This window comes from Lucilia sericata, unplaced genomic scaffold, assembly GCF_015586225.1.
Source record: "Lucilia sericata isolate MDLA Ls3-8-SP2 unplaced genomic scaffold, ASM1558622v1 Contig000012F_arrow, whole genome shotgun sequence".
Lineage (NCBI taxonomy): Eukaryota > Metazoa > Arthropoda > Insecta > Diptera > Calliphoridae > Lucilia > Lucilia sericata.
The window spans coordinates 308,874-325,773 of NW_023994051.1; the positions used below are offsets into that span (position 1 = coordinate 308,874).

The window sequence follows — 16,900 nt, forward strand, 5'->3', positions numbered from 1 at the left end:
GTATAAATCATATTTAGATTAGCATTATGAAGTAAAAATAAATAATTAAAATGAAATTAATGTTTTGTATAGTAGCCTTTGTTTTTAAAAACAACTTCCAAGCGTCGTGGGACCGTTTCTACCAATTTATGGAATAGTTCTGGCGTTATTATGTCCCATTCTTCATGCAAAGCAACCGTATGGTGGTTTTAGAGCATAATGAGTGATTTAAAAGTTGTTCTTGTAAATATAACCACAAATTTTCAATGGAGTTTAAGTCCAGACATTAACTCCATTGAAAATTTGGTGAAAGAAGATACTTAGTGTTGTTAATGATCAACATTTTCACGTACCAGGTCGTGTATTTTGGATCGTTTTTCTGTTGAAAAATAAATTGAATGGGTTGTAGCCCCATTTTGGTGGTACTAGCATGCAAATTCTGCTCTAAAATTGACAAGTGGACCTTCTAGTCTATAATTACAATAATAAATTTTAGCAGTCCAACACCGTGGACGGACACAGAACCCCAAAATATGGCAGAGCAACTTGGGTCCTTTACAATTGGTTTTAAGTTAGATAATTCCAAGGCATCTCCAAGCTTTCGCCATATCATTTGACGACCATCAGAGCCAAAAATATTATATTTGTTCTAATCGTAGAAGATAACCTCCTTCCAGAATCCAATATTCTTACTTATGAGTCTATTTGCGGAGTCAAGACACTTAACATCGATTAACTTCGATATGAGCGGTTTCCACCTTGGTACTTGACCATGCGAATTATTGCTCCCTAGTACTTTGCGCACAATTTCGACACTAATTTTTATTCACAGGACTGTCATGAGTTCGTTGTTAATTTTTGGAGCTGATAGATGAAGGTTCTTTCGGTATTTCTTCAGTATTTCTCTGTCGTCCTGTATTGACAGCAGTTTTGGACGACTTGATAATGGTAAATACTCGATGGAATTCTTTGTTCCATGCGTGTAATGACAAAATATATTGTCGATGGGAATCTATCAACCATTTCCTATATATATTTAATTGATCGGCCTTGTTTATACAGATATAAATTAATTTTTTAATTTGAATTGATCAACTCTTTTTCTTTGAACATTTTAAGCGCTTACACAGGAAGGATTTACAACATAATTATGCAAATTTCCAAAAAATATAATGTTAAATATTCCATATAAACACTACCTGCATAATGGGTTAATTAATGGGCAATAAAACACGTGTTCAAGGATTCTAATAAAGTTCTTAGAAAAAATTCGAATATTTTTGCGCAGTACCTGAAATGACCCTTTTTGGGTTTTTTCCATTTTCTTGGAAACCATTAATGATTTTTTATTACTTTTTTCTTGTATTTTGTAAAAATAATATAAATTAATAAAATTTCATTAAAAAATTTTAAATACTATTATTATTTTTAAAGTAGCATCATACAATAACACATAATTCATAAAAAATAATAAATTCGAATATTTATGTGAGACACTGTATGTATAGCAATACGTGTATGTTTTATATTATATATTTTTTGCATCGTAAATTTTTATAAAAAAATAAATAAAACAGTTCAAACAAATTATATAAAAAAAATCGGTCAGTTGTTGTGTGTGCCGTATAAATGCCGCTAATTTAAATACTTTAACAATAACAACAAAAGGAAAACAAAAAAAATCTATTTTTAAATCAAACATTTAAATTTTCTTCTTCCCTCTAGATAAGAGAGGGAGAGAGACCAGAAACATAATTATAGTATGTAGTCAACAGAAAAAATGCCATATTTTTGTGTTTTTAAAGAAACTCAATAAATAAATAAGTGTAATATACCCAAAACTCCCTGATAATTCAAATTTTCGGAAAAAATGGTTTAAACTTATAGTAAAGATATTTATGTTTTAAACAATTGATAAAGATATGTTCACACTTATCAAATATTTGACGAAAATTACGTGACCCTTAAAAAATCAACACATTGATTTACTTAAAATACTTAAAAAACTAACACGAACGTAATAAAGCTTTAACCCAGCAAAAAAGAACTTCTAAAGAAGTTGAATTTACTCTATGGAAGTACTCTTTGTTTCTACATTATTGGAATCCCTGTTTAATTGCTCGATATATTATTTATCTTACATCTGGTAACATTGAAAAATGGCATCATGTTTGTTGTACTTCCATCTAGGAATCTATAGTTGAAACGAAAAGTCGACTTCTCGACTTTTTGCATTTTATGAAAAGTCGATTATTCGAATTTTTTCATTTAATTAAAAGTCGACTTTTAGACTTTTCGACTATAAGTATTTTATAAATAGTCGACTTGTTCCGACTTTTCGATTTTTTTTCGACCTTTTTCGACTCTTTTCGACTTTTTTTGACTTTTTCCGACTTTTCGATTTTTTAGACTTTGACTATTTTCGACTATTTTTTGACTTTTTTCGAGTTTTTCCGACTATTTTAGAGTTTTTGACTTTTTTTCCACTTTTTTTAATATTTTCGACTATTTTTGACTTGTTTCTATAATTTTCGAGTTTTCGACTTTTTTCGACTTTTCGACTTTTTTCGACTTTTTACGACTTTTCGACTTTTTTCGACTTTCTTCGACTTTCTTCGATTTTTTTCGACTTTATTCGACTTTTTTCGACTTATCGACTTTTTTCGACTTTCAGACTTTTCGACATTTATTAACAAAGTCGACTTTTCGACTTTTTTCACAGACCATAGTCGAGTTATCGACTTTTTTGGAACAAAATAGTCGACTTTTCAACTTTTTTCGACAAAAAGTCGATTGTTCGATTATTCGAAAGTCGATTTATAGAACCCTACTTCCATCCCTGCCTCTTTCAGCTAAAAAAAAAAACATTTTAATGAAATTAAAGAGATTTTTAAATTACGTCATAGAATTTAAGATCGATCAGAATTTGACCTCAGTGCATTAATATCGATCATTTACTAAAAGACTAGTACATATAATCAAAAAAAAAAATATATATGTGTGATCTAGCAATACTTTTAAGCCGATTTGAAATGTTTAATTGTATATAGTAAAAAAGAACTCTTCAAAAGCAAAAGCTTGAATGTTTGTTTCAAACCAACTTTTAACCTTTTTTAACAGAAGTTGAATAAGTCTGACGGTTCTCTGGCTTTTTCGTTCTTTGGCTAATATGATCAGCAGAATTTTCCTTATAACATAGAAAATCAACTCTACTGTTATGCATAATATTTTATTTTCCATCTCTGCTTCTCCCAAACATAAATGAGTTATTGAGTAAAAAGCTTAACAAAAGCTCTAAGGCCAAAAAGTTTTCTTGATCACTCTTCCTCTCTATATCAGCGATACAAAACATAATTTCCTATTTCTCTCAATTTAAGAAAAAAGCATAACATACAAAAAATTCATATTCTCAAAAATGTATTAAAATAAATACAACTTTTACTGCTGCAAACGTACGATACGTACTATTTAAATAAAATATTGTGCTGAAATTAACTTCTTCGAAAAAAGAGCTTTTCATTATTTATATTTTCCTTTCTTCTGCTTTCATCACAATGTATACAACACTGCACAATAGCTCTAGAGTTCAAGGTTCTGTATATGAATCTTATTATTTTGTTGTACTTCTTTTATATTTTTTTTCTTTTAATTTCAATTTAATTTTTTGTTATTACATATTTATTTTTGTTTAAAAATACATACACTAGACTTGCAAGTTAAATTAATAAGATGCAACACCCTTGTCAGTCAAACTAAATCAACTACATGCTACAACAAATAGTTGATAGTAAAACATGCCAGCAAACTTTCAACACTTTGTGTTGGCGTTCTTTTTGTATAATTTGTGTCTGTATTATACATATTGTTGTATTAAAATTCTATTCTAAAATGTCTTTTGTTATTTATACTAAACAAAATAAAGTATACCGATTAAGATCACTAAAAGTCTAGAAGTATTTAACATAAGCATTTTTTTTATTTGCTTTTTTTTCGCACACATTTATTTTGAGATTTGTTTTCTTTTTTGTGTGTGGGTTATTTATGTATTTATTATAGCCAAATTGTATTTAGGAAGTTAATTTACCTTTAATTCCGTTATTTTGCAAAATTGTTTAGGTAAAATTAGCTTTTTTATAGTATTTTTCTGTCAGTATGTCGTTTTGCTTAATTGAATACATAAATGCGGAAATTGCTGCGAACTCAATGAAAGTGTCATTTAATTTTCTTTATATTTTTTTCTATATATTGTTAACTTAATTCCTTTATACTTTGACCAATTGGTTGTATCTTGTATTGTTTATAATGATCATTACTGTGGTTTATACGTATTATATTAATTTAATTAAACATTTCTTTCTTTAATAATTTTAAGTTCATTGTATTCTTGGTGTTTATTAATGGGTTTTTATTCCTTTGTGGTTTTTAGTATTATGGTGGTTTTAGTATTGGTGGAATATATAGATAGGTAGATAGATCGATAGATAGATAGATAGATAGATAGATAGATAGATAGATAGATAGATAGATAGATAGATAGATAGATAGATAGATAGATAGATAGATAGATAGATAGATAGATAGATAGATAGATAGATAGATAGATAGATAGATAGATAGATAGATAGATAGATAGATAGATAGATAGATAGATAGATAGATAGATAGATAGATAGATAGATAGATAGATAGATAGATAGATAGATAGATAGATAGATAGATAGATAGATAGATCGATAGATCGATAGATCGATAGATCGATAGATAGATAGATAGATAGATAGATAGATAGATAGATAGATAGATAGATAGATAGATAGATAGATAGATAGATAGATAGAAAGATAGATAGATAGATAGATAGATAGATAGATAGATAGATAGATAGATAGATAGATAGATAGATAGATAGATAGATAGATAGATAGATAGATAGATAGATAGATAGATAGATAGATAGATAGATAGATAGATAGATAGATAGATAGATAGATAGATAGATAGATCGATAGATCGATAGATCGATAGATCGATAGATCGATAGATAGATAGATAGATAGATAGATAGATAGATAGATAGATAGATAGATAGATAGACAGATAGATAGATAGATAGATAGATAGATAGATAGATAGATAGATAGATAGATAGATAGATAGATAGATAGATAGATAGATAGATAGATAGATAGATAGATAGATAGATAGATAGATAGATAGATAGATAGATAGATATATAGATAGATAGATAGATAGATAGATAGATAGATAGATAGATAGATAGATAGATAGATAGATAGATAGATAGATAGATAGATAGATAGATAGATAGGTAGATAGACTTGCAATGAAAACTATTTGCAAAAACTTTTTCGTAAGAAATAAATTTCTTATTAAACAATTTTAACATTTACTCAACTAACATGGAAACTTTTAAAAATGTGTAAAAAATTAACAAGACAACAAATTTATTTACTGTCAAATCTTTCTCTTCCATTCTTTCAAAACAAATGTAAATTATTTTTTATTTTATTTATAATTAAACATTTTTAAAAATTTTAACCATAATAAAACACATTATAATATATTAAATTTTACAAATAATGTAGCTGTCATAAAATTATTTATATTAGGCCCAAATTTATAAATGACTAGTTTCAATATTTTGCCAAAAAAAAAAATTATAAACCAAATGATAAATAAATTGCACAATTTTTTTTATATTTCCATCTTAAAATATAATGAGTCATATTTAGATTCACACTTATGTAGGTATTTTTTGGTTTAATGTTTTCCCAAAAAAATATTTATGATTAATTAAGACATTTTTCTTATGTCTTTTTTTTAATATACTATGTAATATTTATGAAAATTTAATTAAATGTGATTATATTTTTAGGCCGCTAAATTAAGTTAAATATTTGTGTGTGTTTTTTGACAAAAAAAAAAATACATTATTTATACTTAGACAAATATTAAAATTTAGTAAAAGTAGTTCAATGTTAATTTTATTTCTTATGTGTATAATATTCAAATTCCCAGGTGTTTAAAGGAATTGAAATATTATTTTTCAATTTTCTTTGTTTGTTTATTTTCTTTGACATTTCCTTAATTTTCCACCTTTATGCAGAGTATGAGCTAGTGTGGCTGTTTTGTGCACACTTTTGTTTTTGTTTTCTTTTTTTTTTTAAGAAAAATTTATTTTATTTTGGAAAATTGTCTTATTATTTTTTGTGTTAATATGTATAATGACTTTTTTTTAAACGCCCCCTTAAATTTCAATATTTTGAAAAAAAATATATATAAAACACAACGTACGTGAAAATTCTCTCTGTGTTTTATATTTTTCAGTTAATTTCTTTGTATGAAAAACGGTATTTTCTTATAAACATTTTATTATTTATTTTATTATATAGAATTTTCACACATTTTCACAATATTTTTCTTTTTATACGTATTTCTGCTGTTTTGTGAAAACAAGTCAGAGAAAAAAACACAAATTATTGCCGTGAGTTTCAGTTAATTTTTGATTTTTCGACAATACGTTCGTTCGAATGATGTTAATCAGCGGTGCGCGGCTGTAGTTTTTTTTCTTAAGTGATTGCGAAAATAGAAAAATTTTAAATTTATATAGAAGTAAAAAAAAAAATATAGAAATAAAAAATGAAATGAAAAAAATATAATAATTAAAAGATATTATAAAATTAAATTTGTTACAAAAAAATAAATTTTAAATATTTTTTAAAACGGAAAATAATTTATTTAAAATAATATTGAAAAAGCTACGAAAAGTGATTGTTTTATTTAAACATATTTATGCTTAAGTAAATTTAAACTAATGTGTGGTATATAGAAACAAAAAATCTAAAAATAAAATTTAATTTCCATTTTCATAATTTAGTGATTTGAAATCAGTTATTTTACGTGAAAAACGCAGTAAAAGTAAAACACCCTCAAATAAAAAACATCGCAACTCTAAATTATTTTCAAAGGATAAAGACGATCATAGAGATAATAATTTTCAACGTTCTTCGTTAACACCCACCAACAATAATTCAACCAACGACCCGATGAGTGATCGCTATCGTTATCACCGTTATTATGGCGGTGCTGGTACCTCATCAGCCTACGATCCCCTAACAACGGGTCGTTATCAAAAGAGTTCGACCACCGCCAATGTATCGGCCTTAGATCGTTTACGCTCAAATTTAAGTCCGGTTTCAACGTATTATAAACCTTTAATGCGCACATTTGGTGTTAGTATTTTATAGTTTGTTCCATAATGAATTTGGGATTTTCTTGTTCTGGCTGGTTTGGAGTGTTTCAAATTTTTACCTATTTTTTTTTTTTTTTTTTTATTCCATGATTCATTAAATATTTTTGTTTTCGAAAAAAAAAAAAATTTCATTCAAATTTATTTATTAGTTAGATATATTTCGTTTCTTGGCTGTTGTTAGAAATAGATATATAGATTTGTATATACATATGTTTTGTTTTGTTAAACAAGCTGAATCAGTTGTTTATTTTTCTTCTAGACCGTGTGTATTTTTAATTGTTTTTAAAATTTAAGTTTCCTAATGCATTTTTAATATTTTTAAAAATTAGCCCTGGACATTTAATAAGCACTATTGGAATGTTTGGTAAATGATTTTATCAGAATAAGAAATTTCGAAGCAATCCAGACGTATTCGAAAATTAGTTCGATTTTGAACTAATTCAGCTGTTTTGATTTTAACTGTAATTCAAAAGATAATTGACCTTTGACCTAGAAGTCGAAAAATTCTCTTTTTTCGACTATTATTATATTATTGAGTTAACCTTTGACCTCAGAGTATGAACATTAACCGATTTGAATCAGATCTGTGAAAATATTTGTTAAATTTCTCTAGGATTAATGTGAAATTCAAATATATTTAGAAAATCAAAATCTATAAAATCCATAAATTTTATAAATAACATTTAAAAACCATTATGAATATTAAAGTGTTTTTAATTGCCAATTAAATATAATTTTTTTTTCATTTCAATTAAAATTATGTCATTTATTAAAAATAAATTTAATAATTAAAACAAACAAATTCAAGTTCATTCATGAATATTTAGCTCACCGATATTATCCTAATAATTTATAAGATTTTCTTTTTAAATATATTTTCTATTTCTATAAAACAAACAAAAATATTTAAAATGCAACTATGAAAATTCAGTGTCTCGATGTTAGATTTGAGCAAAATTTAAAAAAAAAAAAAATAAATTAATCTTTAGTTTTTATTCTAATACAACCAAACGTACCGAGGTAGCCAATAATACACCCAATGTCGGAGTAGTTTACAAAAACAACAAGAATTTAGTGCACATTTTTTTTTTTTTTTTCAATTCTATTTTCACGTATCTTCTCTATTTTAGTAAATATTAAGAAAATGTGTTTTATTTTTCTTGTCTTTTATTTTGAAGGTCGTTTATGGATTTGAAATTTTTTGAAACTGTATAGAAACCGACAAAATACAAGAAAATATTTTTCAATTTTGTTTATATTTTCATTATTGCGTTGCGTTTAAGTATAAAAAGACAAAAAAAAAAATCTGTAGGAGTCATTTTGATTTAACATAATATTAATTTTATTTTTATAGTCTATATTAATTATAAAAGTAAATTTAAATATTTTTTTTAAGAAATCAAGGCATAAAAATAAATTTCCAGCTGCAGCCAGAAAATCCCAAAACATAGTCTACTTTCAAATAAATCTAATTTATTTCATATTTCCCAAAAATTTTAGCGTAAAGACAATGATAAAGACAAAACACCAGTAGCTTCCACCTCCTCCAGCGCAGTATCTAGGTTAGAAAATAAATATTCTGATATTTTAGGTCGTCGCAAACATGATGATCGTGATAAAACCCTAGAACCCGATGAAAATCTTAATCCTTTGGCTCGCTCCGCCACTACACATCAATTGTTGGCTGCAAAACCTAAACTTTCCTCCTCATCCTTTAATGCCGCCGATCGTAAAGAACGTACCCCCTATAGATTGCATAAAAATAAGTCAAGATATTTGGGGGACTCAAATGACAGTGGTTATTTGACCACAGCTAGTTCGACAAATGGTCGGGGTGTGGGGGCTGATTCAGCCCTGGTAGATGATAACTACCCACTAGATTATGGTGGCAGTAGATATAGGACGGGTGCACGTAATTATGGCACACATTACGATCATCGTTATCATGATGAGTATGATCCCAGTACGTCACGTTATGGACGTCAAGGTGAATATGCTTCTAGTTATAAACCACGTAGTGGCTTGGATTACAGTAATTACTATGATGGTTCACGATTAGGTCCCAGTTCACGTTATGATACAAATGATACATCTGCCTCTAATACAAATTCCAGCACCTCCAGCGCTTTGGGGGAGAGAAGACAAAAAGCCTATGGCCGCAACAAGACCTGTGACAGCCTTGTTTCAGCAATCGGCGAGGCTTCAGCTGGCGGACGGCCGCGTTATGAACCGCCACCGGATGAGTTTGTAGACCGCAACAATCATGCCTTAAACTCTCGCAATCGTTTTGCCCATAAACGTCCAGATGTTACATCAGTGGGATCTTCAACCCACCGACCAGCCACAAGTAATAAGATGTCTGAAGAAGAATTAGAAATATTAAACGATGATCGTTCATCTGCTGATAATGCTGCCATTCTTATAGCTTTACGTGATGATGGCCAATATCTAGAAGCAAAAAAGTTTGAAGAACGCATGCGTAAACGTACAGAGCTCAAAGAGCGTATGGCCCGTTATGCCCTAGAAGCTGAGAAGGAAAAGGAAAAACAAAAGGCTCTGGAAGAAAAGGAAAAGGAATTAGAGAAGGAAAGAGAAAGAGAAAGGGAGCGTGAAAAGGAAAAGGCTAAAAAACAGGATGCCAACAACAACAATGCCGACATAGCCAATAAGGAGGCGGTTAAGGATACCGTTAAGGAGAACAATGAATGTAACGGCTTAAAGGAAGAGGATATGCAGCCCAAGAAGAAAATACGCTCTAAAAAAGTAACTAACGAAACTGATACAACTGATAGTTCCACCTCTTCCGAAGACGAAGAGGATGAGGAAGAATCAGAGACAAGTTCTGATGATAATACACAGTCGAGTACTAAAGCAACAAAACCTACTACCACCACCACCACCACTACACAGAATAGCACAGCCACCACTAACACCTCCACCACTACCAAACCTACTTTAGATGCCACCACTAAAGACAAAGTTCCTACTGATGCTAAAGTAACAACAAATATTCCCTCATCCTCCACCACATCCTCTACCTCAAACACTACACGTTTCCTAAATAACGACAAAATTGACAATGATCTTTCTAAGTACAGACCACAACCCATAGTCAAACCCTCTACCTCATCTTCGGGTCTCATGCACTCATCTAGTTCGGGTGCTTTAGCATTTGGGGGCATAAGTGAGCGCTTAGGTCTTAGTGGAACATCTACAAGACAGCAAAAACCCTACTCGGGTGCTGCCACCTCACGTACTGCCGCGGTTTTAAGTGAATTTGAAAATTCCGGACCAGCAACACGTTACCCCGCCACACGTGATCATTACCTAGACTCTTATAAATCCTCATATCTCTATGATCCATACACTTCTGCCTATGGTCCGAGCAGTAGTAGTAGACGTCCTACAGCTACTGGCGCAGCGGGTGCATCTTCAACGTTAACCGCATATCAACGACAACAATTGCAAGCTTATCAACAGCAACAACACTATCAACAACAACATCAACTATCAAAAAGTGCCACATCTTCGTCTCTTTTTCATAGGTCACGCATTCCAAAAACTTTTTCGTCTTTTGTAAGATCACTATTTTCAAGTTTTCTAAACAATTTTATTTATTATTAATAATAATAATATTAGAAAAAACAAAAAAAAAAAATTCTTTTTAACGCTTACTTTTGCTTTGCGCTTTAAATGCTCGTCTTGTCATTTTCCTAAACGAAAATGTATAAATGAAATAATAATGCATTTTATTTCCAAGCTTTAGTTTTTCTTTACTGTATAGAATGTTGTCTTTCTTCAAACGTCAGTATTATTTCAAATATTTACTACTGTATTCCCCTTCAGCAATGTTCCTTTTTTCCCCTCCTCTTCTAACTTAATACAGTTTCCTGTACACATTTTTACACGCAATTATATATTTTTGAGTTTTCGAATGTGAATTTGTGTTTTTAATACAAAAGCTTTTTTTTTTAAATGGGCATGATGATGTTTATGAGGTTTATAATAAAATAATTAAAATGTTTATTAACAAAATGAAATTTGATAATTTTGTATGTACTTTAACTAATTATAGGAAAAAAATTAGAAATTTTTTAAATAAAAAATTGTCTTTAATTAGATAAATTATTCTTTATCTATATCTTAGAACTATTTTCAAGTCTTAAAACAACTTTTGAAACAAAAATTAAAAAAAAAAAGGATTTCCCAGTCAGGATTTTGTTTCAAAACAAATAAATTTGTATTTTATAAACGGTTTATAACACAATTTTTGTATGACAATTTTGTGTTATAAACCGTTTATAAAATAAAATGTTGTTTACCCCTTAGGGGAAATATTTTTTTAACATGAATAATGATGCCCAACAACATTTTTTTATATTGAAAAAATATTTTTTCAAGCTGTCATTTCATCTGATTTCTTTTCTACTTATACTAAAGTTTCAGATGATACAACAGTTTGAAATTTTTTAAAAAATAATACAATGTTTAAAATAGTCTTAAGATTTGTTTAGTTTTATATTAAAACAGCTCTATGTTAACGACAAAAAAATTATGCATTTTTTATAACAATTTGAATTTATTTTGTTAATTTCTTCTTTTTTCAAATTAAAATCTAATATTAAAAGTTTCTTTTAAAATTTTTAAAATCTTTTAAATATTTTTTGTTCTTTTTTTTAATACTAATAAATCTAATTTAAATGTTAACACTATGTATATATAATTAATTGTAACTTGTAATATTAATTTAAAAAAAAAACATAATATTTTATATATAAAAAATAAACAATTGCTAGTTTTTGTAATAACAAATACAAAAACAACAATTTGTCCGAACTAATTTTCTTATCGAAAAAACGAACGTATTTTTTTCGTGTTTTTCTTGATTATGTATGATGATGATTATCACTATGATGTTTATGATGATGATGATGATGACTATGATTTTGAACGATGATGATGATGATGGAATATTATGGCTTTGCTTTTGGGGAAATATTTCAAAAAATTGGTATTAATCAAAAAAAAAAAAATGTGGTGTCAACGTGGGATATGATGACAATGATGTTTTTAATAACTTGGCTGTTATTTCCCAATAATATTGGACAACGAAAATGCTGATGTTTTGAATTGGACTTTTCTGCGGTTGCTGTAATGATGACGTTTTCAATGATGATGTCGCTGTTAATGACGTTGTTTGTTGATGCCATGGATATTTTTTTTTTTCTTTTTTTCTCTGTTTTTTCTTTTTTTCTTTTTTTTCTCTCTTTCTTATATGTTTTTTGAATGATGACCAATTCAACCTCAAAACTCAACCTCTCAAATCGACCCAATGACACAAAATCTCAAATCCACAACATCCCTTCTCAAACAAACGAAACCTAAAAACAACGTCTTGCAACTGAAAATCAACTGTTGTCTCCCTATTGCTGATTTCTGCTTCTAAAAACCTGCTGCTACTGCTGTTGTTGCTGTTTTCTTTCAACGTTCCGAAACTGTAAATTCAATCAAAACCAAAAACACCACCAACGTTTTGCCTTCTTTATACCTTTGGTCAAATCTTGAAAATATCACAGACAGCAAAGCCCGTCATACAAGATGATCCTGATGGCCACTTGATTTATCACTCTGGCGATATACTTCATCACAGATGTTCGTGACATTTTTTTGTTTTTTTTAATTTTTTTCCTATTCCTATTTTTTACTATATTTCCATTTACTGAAAAATATTTAGGACCAAAAAAAATGAAAAGGGAGAGGCTTCTCGCCATCTTGTTAGGTTACTATAAACCCTACATAACTAAACAAAGGAAGATAAACAAAAATTCTGAACAAATTACGTTTTGTTCTAATCACAACTCAATATTTTTATTCAATATTTCATTTCAGTAACTGTTTTCTTCTCTTGTTTTTTTGTTTTTCTTAAATTTATTTTCCAAATAATTTATTTAATTAAAAAGCGCGTTTTAATTATTTGAAATTTTATTTTGAAAACAGTTTTAACATAAAAATGTCTATGAATTCATTTAGCCCCCTCCCCCAATAAACCTTGAAATGTAATACATTACTTGTGTGTTTCCTTTTAAAAAGAAACTCAAATTTCGTTTATGAGTAATCATTAACGTTGATTAAAGTTATAATAAAATCTATTTTAAAAAATGACTTCTTTAACTTTAATAAACGTTTATATGTAGTGATTTTTATTAAATTAATTAAAATTTTTATAAATATTCTTTATTTTGCTGTTTAAGTTTAATTTATTAAAGCTTTAAAGCTTTACATTACCGAAAACCATTTCAATATGAAAGTATTACATCCCTTTATTTTCTTTTATGATTTTCCCTTTTATAAAACGCGCTTAGTTTTCATATTTAATTTATTTTTTATACAAATTTTTTTACGTTATAAAACCCCTTCCAATTATTTCCACAACATTATCTCAAGTATTCAAATTTATATATATATCCGTAGATTTCTTATTTCTCACAATATTTTATAGTCCAGTGTCCTATATATAAATCAGGTTTTATTAATTTTTAAATAACATAATATTAATGAACTTTTATTAAGCGCTCAAGTTCATTTCTTTACTCAATAAGGATTTTTCTATAAATTTTCAGATAAAATCATGGCCACCCTCGGTGAAGGTACATTTGGACGTGTTGTCAAGGTCAAAGATATGGAAAGGTGGGTTTTATTATGAAAAATGTTTTGAAATTTATTTAATTTGTATGTGTGTGTATGTGTTTTTTATTATTAAAGGGACTTTTGTATGGCCTTGAAAATCATTAAGAATGTGGAAAAATATCGTGAAGCTGCCAAATTGGAAATTAATGCTTTAGAAAAGATTGCACAAAAGGATCCAAATTGTGAACAGTAAGTTGAATGTAGTTTTGTAATTTTTTATTTTAAATATAACTGTCTTATTCATAAGCATTTGTTAAAGTTATGATTTAAAGTTTAAACCATTGCTAAGTTAAATACTATTCCATGACTAGTTCTGTGATCTCATAGTCTAAAGTGTGTAGTCTAGTCTGTAGGCTAGTCTAGTCTATAGTCTAGTCTATAGTCTGTCTATAGTCTAGTCTATAGTCTAGTCTATAGTCTAGTCTATAGTCTAGTCTATAGTCTAGTCTATAGTCTAGTCTATAGTCTAGTCTATAGTCTAGTCTATAGTCTAGTCTATAGTCTAGTCTATAGTCTAGTCTATAGTCTAGTCTAGAGTCTAGTCCATAGTCTAATCCATAGTCTAGTCTATAGTCTAGTCTATAGTCTAGTCTATAGTCTAGTCTATAGTCTAGTCTATAGTCTAGTCTATAGTCTAGTCTATAGTCTAGTCTATAGTCTAGTCTATAGTCTAGTCTATAGTCTAGTCTATAGTCTAGTCTAGTCTAGTCTATAGTCTAGTCTATAGTCTAGTCTATAGTCTAGTCTATAGTCTATAGTCTAGTCTATAGTCTAGTCTATAGTCTAGTCTATAGTCTAGTCTATAGTCTAGTCTATAGTCTAGTCTATAGTCTAGTCTATAGTCTAGTCTAGTCTATAGTCTAGTCTATAGTCTAGTCTATAGTCTAGTCTATAGTCTAGTCTATAGTCTAGTCTATAGTCTAGTCTATAGTCTAGTCTATAGTCTAGTCTATAGTCTAGTCTATAGTCTAGTCTATAGTCTAGTCTATAGTCTAGTCTATAGTCTAGTCTATAGTCTAGTCTATAGTCTAGTCTATAGTCTAGTCTATAGTCTAGTCTATAGTCTAGTCTATAGTCTAGTCTATAGTCTAGTCTATAGTCTAGTCTATAGTCTAGTCTAGTCTATAGTCTAGTCTATAGTCTAGTCTATAGTCTAGTCTATAGTCTAGTCTATAGTCTAGTCTATAGTCTAGTCTATAGTCTAGTCTATAGTCTAGTCTATAGTCTAGTCTATAGTCTAGTCTATAGTCTAGTCTATAGTCTAGTCTATAGTCTAGTCTATAGTCTAGTCTATAGTCTAGTCTATAGTCTAGTCTATAGTCTAGTCTATAGTCTAGTCTATAGTCTAGTCTATAGTCTAGTCTATAGTCTAGTCTATAGTCTAGTCTATAGTCTAGTCCATAGTCTAGTCTATAGTCTAGTCTATAGTCTAGTCTATAGTCTATAGTCTAGTCTATAGTCTAGTCTATAGTCTAGTCTATAGTCCAGTCTATAGTCTAGTCTATAGTCTAGTCTATAGTCTAATCTATAGTCTAGTCTATAGTCTAGTCTATAGTCTAATCTATAGTCTAGTCTATAGTCTAGTCTATAGTCTAGTCTATAGTCTAATCTATAGTCTAGTCTATAGTCTAGTGTATAGTCTAGTCTATAGTCTAGTCTATAGACTAGTCTATTGTCTAGTCTATAGTCTAGTCTATAGTCTAGTCTATAGTCTAGTCTATAGTCTAGTATATGGTGAAGTCTATAGTCTAGTCTATAGTCAAGTCTAAAGTTAGTCTATAGTCTAGTCTATAGTCTAGTATATAGTGAAGTCTATAGTCTAGTCTATAGTCAAGTCTAAAGTTAAGTCTATAGTCTAGTCTATAGTCTAGTCTATAGTCTAGTCTATAGTCTGGTCTATAGTCTAGTCTATAGTCAAGTCTAAAGTTAAGTCTATAGTCTAGTCTATAGTCTAGTCTATAGTCTGGTCTATAGTCTAGTCTATAGACTAGTCTTAAGTCTAGTCTTTAGTCTAGTCTATTTTAATTAATTTTTTTTTTTTTTTTTTTTTTAATTTTTATTTCAGTTTGTGCGTAAAAATGATAGATTGGTTCGATTATCACGGACACATGTGCATTGCTTTTGAAATGTTAGGTTTGAGTGTTTTCGATTTCTTGGTAAGTTAAAAAAATATTAAGAAAAATAATATAAATCCTTAAAATAATTCACTCAAAATCCTTAAAAATTTCTAACTTTTAAATCCTGTCATATTTGCTAAAATTTACACATAAAGCTAATTTTTTTTTAATATAAAATAAATTTTTATTATAAACTTTTTAGCGTGAGAACAACTACGAACCATATCCATTGGAACAAGTGAGACACATGGCCTATCAGCTGTGCTATTCTGTGAAATTTTTACATGACAATCGTTTAACGCACACAGACTTAAAGCCTGAAAATATACTTTTTGTTGATTCAGAATACAATACACATTATAATCATAAGATTGTGAGTACAGTTTTGAAAGATATTAAACTATTTAATTCCTAATTATATGAATATTTTTCTTATTTTTTTAGAATCGTGAAGTAAGACGTGTCAAAAATACCGATGTACGTCTAATCGATTTTGGTTCAGCCACTTTCGATCATGAACATCATAGTACCATAGTATCGACACGTCATTATCGTGCACCAGAAGTTATACTCGAATTGGGTTGGTCCCAACCATGTGATGTTTGGTCTATAGGGTAAGTATTTGAAACAATCATGTAGAACACGAACGATAATTGTAATTCAAAATGTTTATTTTTGTTTTTAATTCTCTAGCTGTATACTCTTTGAACTTTATTTGGGCATAACACTATTCCAAACCCATGACAATCGTGAACATCTTGCCATGATGGAACGTATACTTGGACAGATACCATATCGTATGGCACGGTAATGTATAAACTTAACATGCTTTCATTATTTAAAG

General features: G+C 28.8%; 1 protein-coding gene across 14 annotated transcripts in view; it reads left to right on the forward strand.

Moving 5' to 3' along the window:
• LOC119604035 (serine/threonine-protein kinase Doa) overlaps positions 1 to 16,900 on the forward strand; it is a 193,369-nt gene that overhangs the window by 171,971 nt on the left and 4,498 nt on the right. For 7 of the 14 annotated variants that reach the window (XM_037956496.1, XM_037956428.1, XM_037956437.1 and 4 more), the window contains 7 exons: positions 12,829 to 12,904; positions 13,873 to 13,939; positions 14,015 to 14,128; positions 16,005 to 16,095; positions 16,259 to 16,429; positions 16,501 to 16,670; positions 16,750 to 16,863. In XM_037956496.1, the coding sequence (XP_037812424.1) occupies positions 12,829 to 12,904; positions 13,873 to 13,939; positions 14,015 to 14,128; positions 16,005 to 16,095; positions 16,259 to 16,429; positions 16,501 to 16,670; positions 16,750 to 16,863 (803 nt within the window). Of the gene's footprint in view, positions 1 to 6,498; positions 6,613 to 6,768; positions 6,801 to 6,877; positions 7,233 to 8,752; positions 10,829 to 12,828; positions 12,905 to 13,872; positions 13,940 to 14,014; positions 14,129 to 16,004; positions 16,096 to 16,258; positions 16,430 to 16,500; positions 16,671 to 16,749; positions 16,864 to 16,900 lie in introns of those variants that run through there. The other 7 variants (XM_037956390.1, XM_037956398.1, XM_037956408.1 and 4 more) reach the window with 4 other exon arrangements.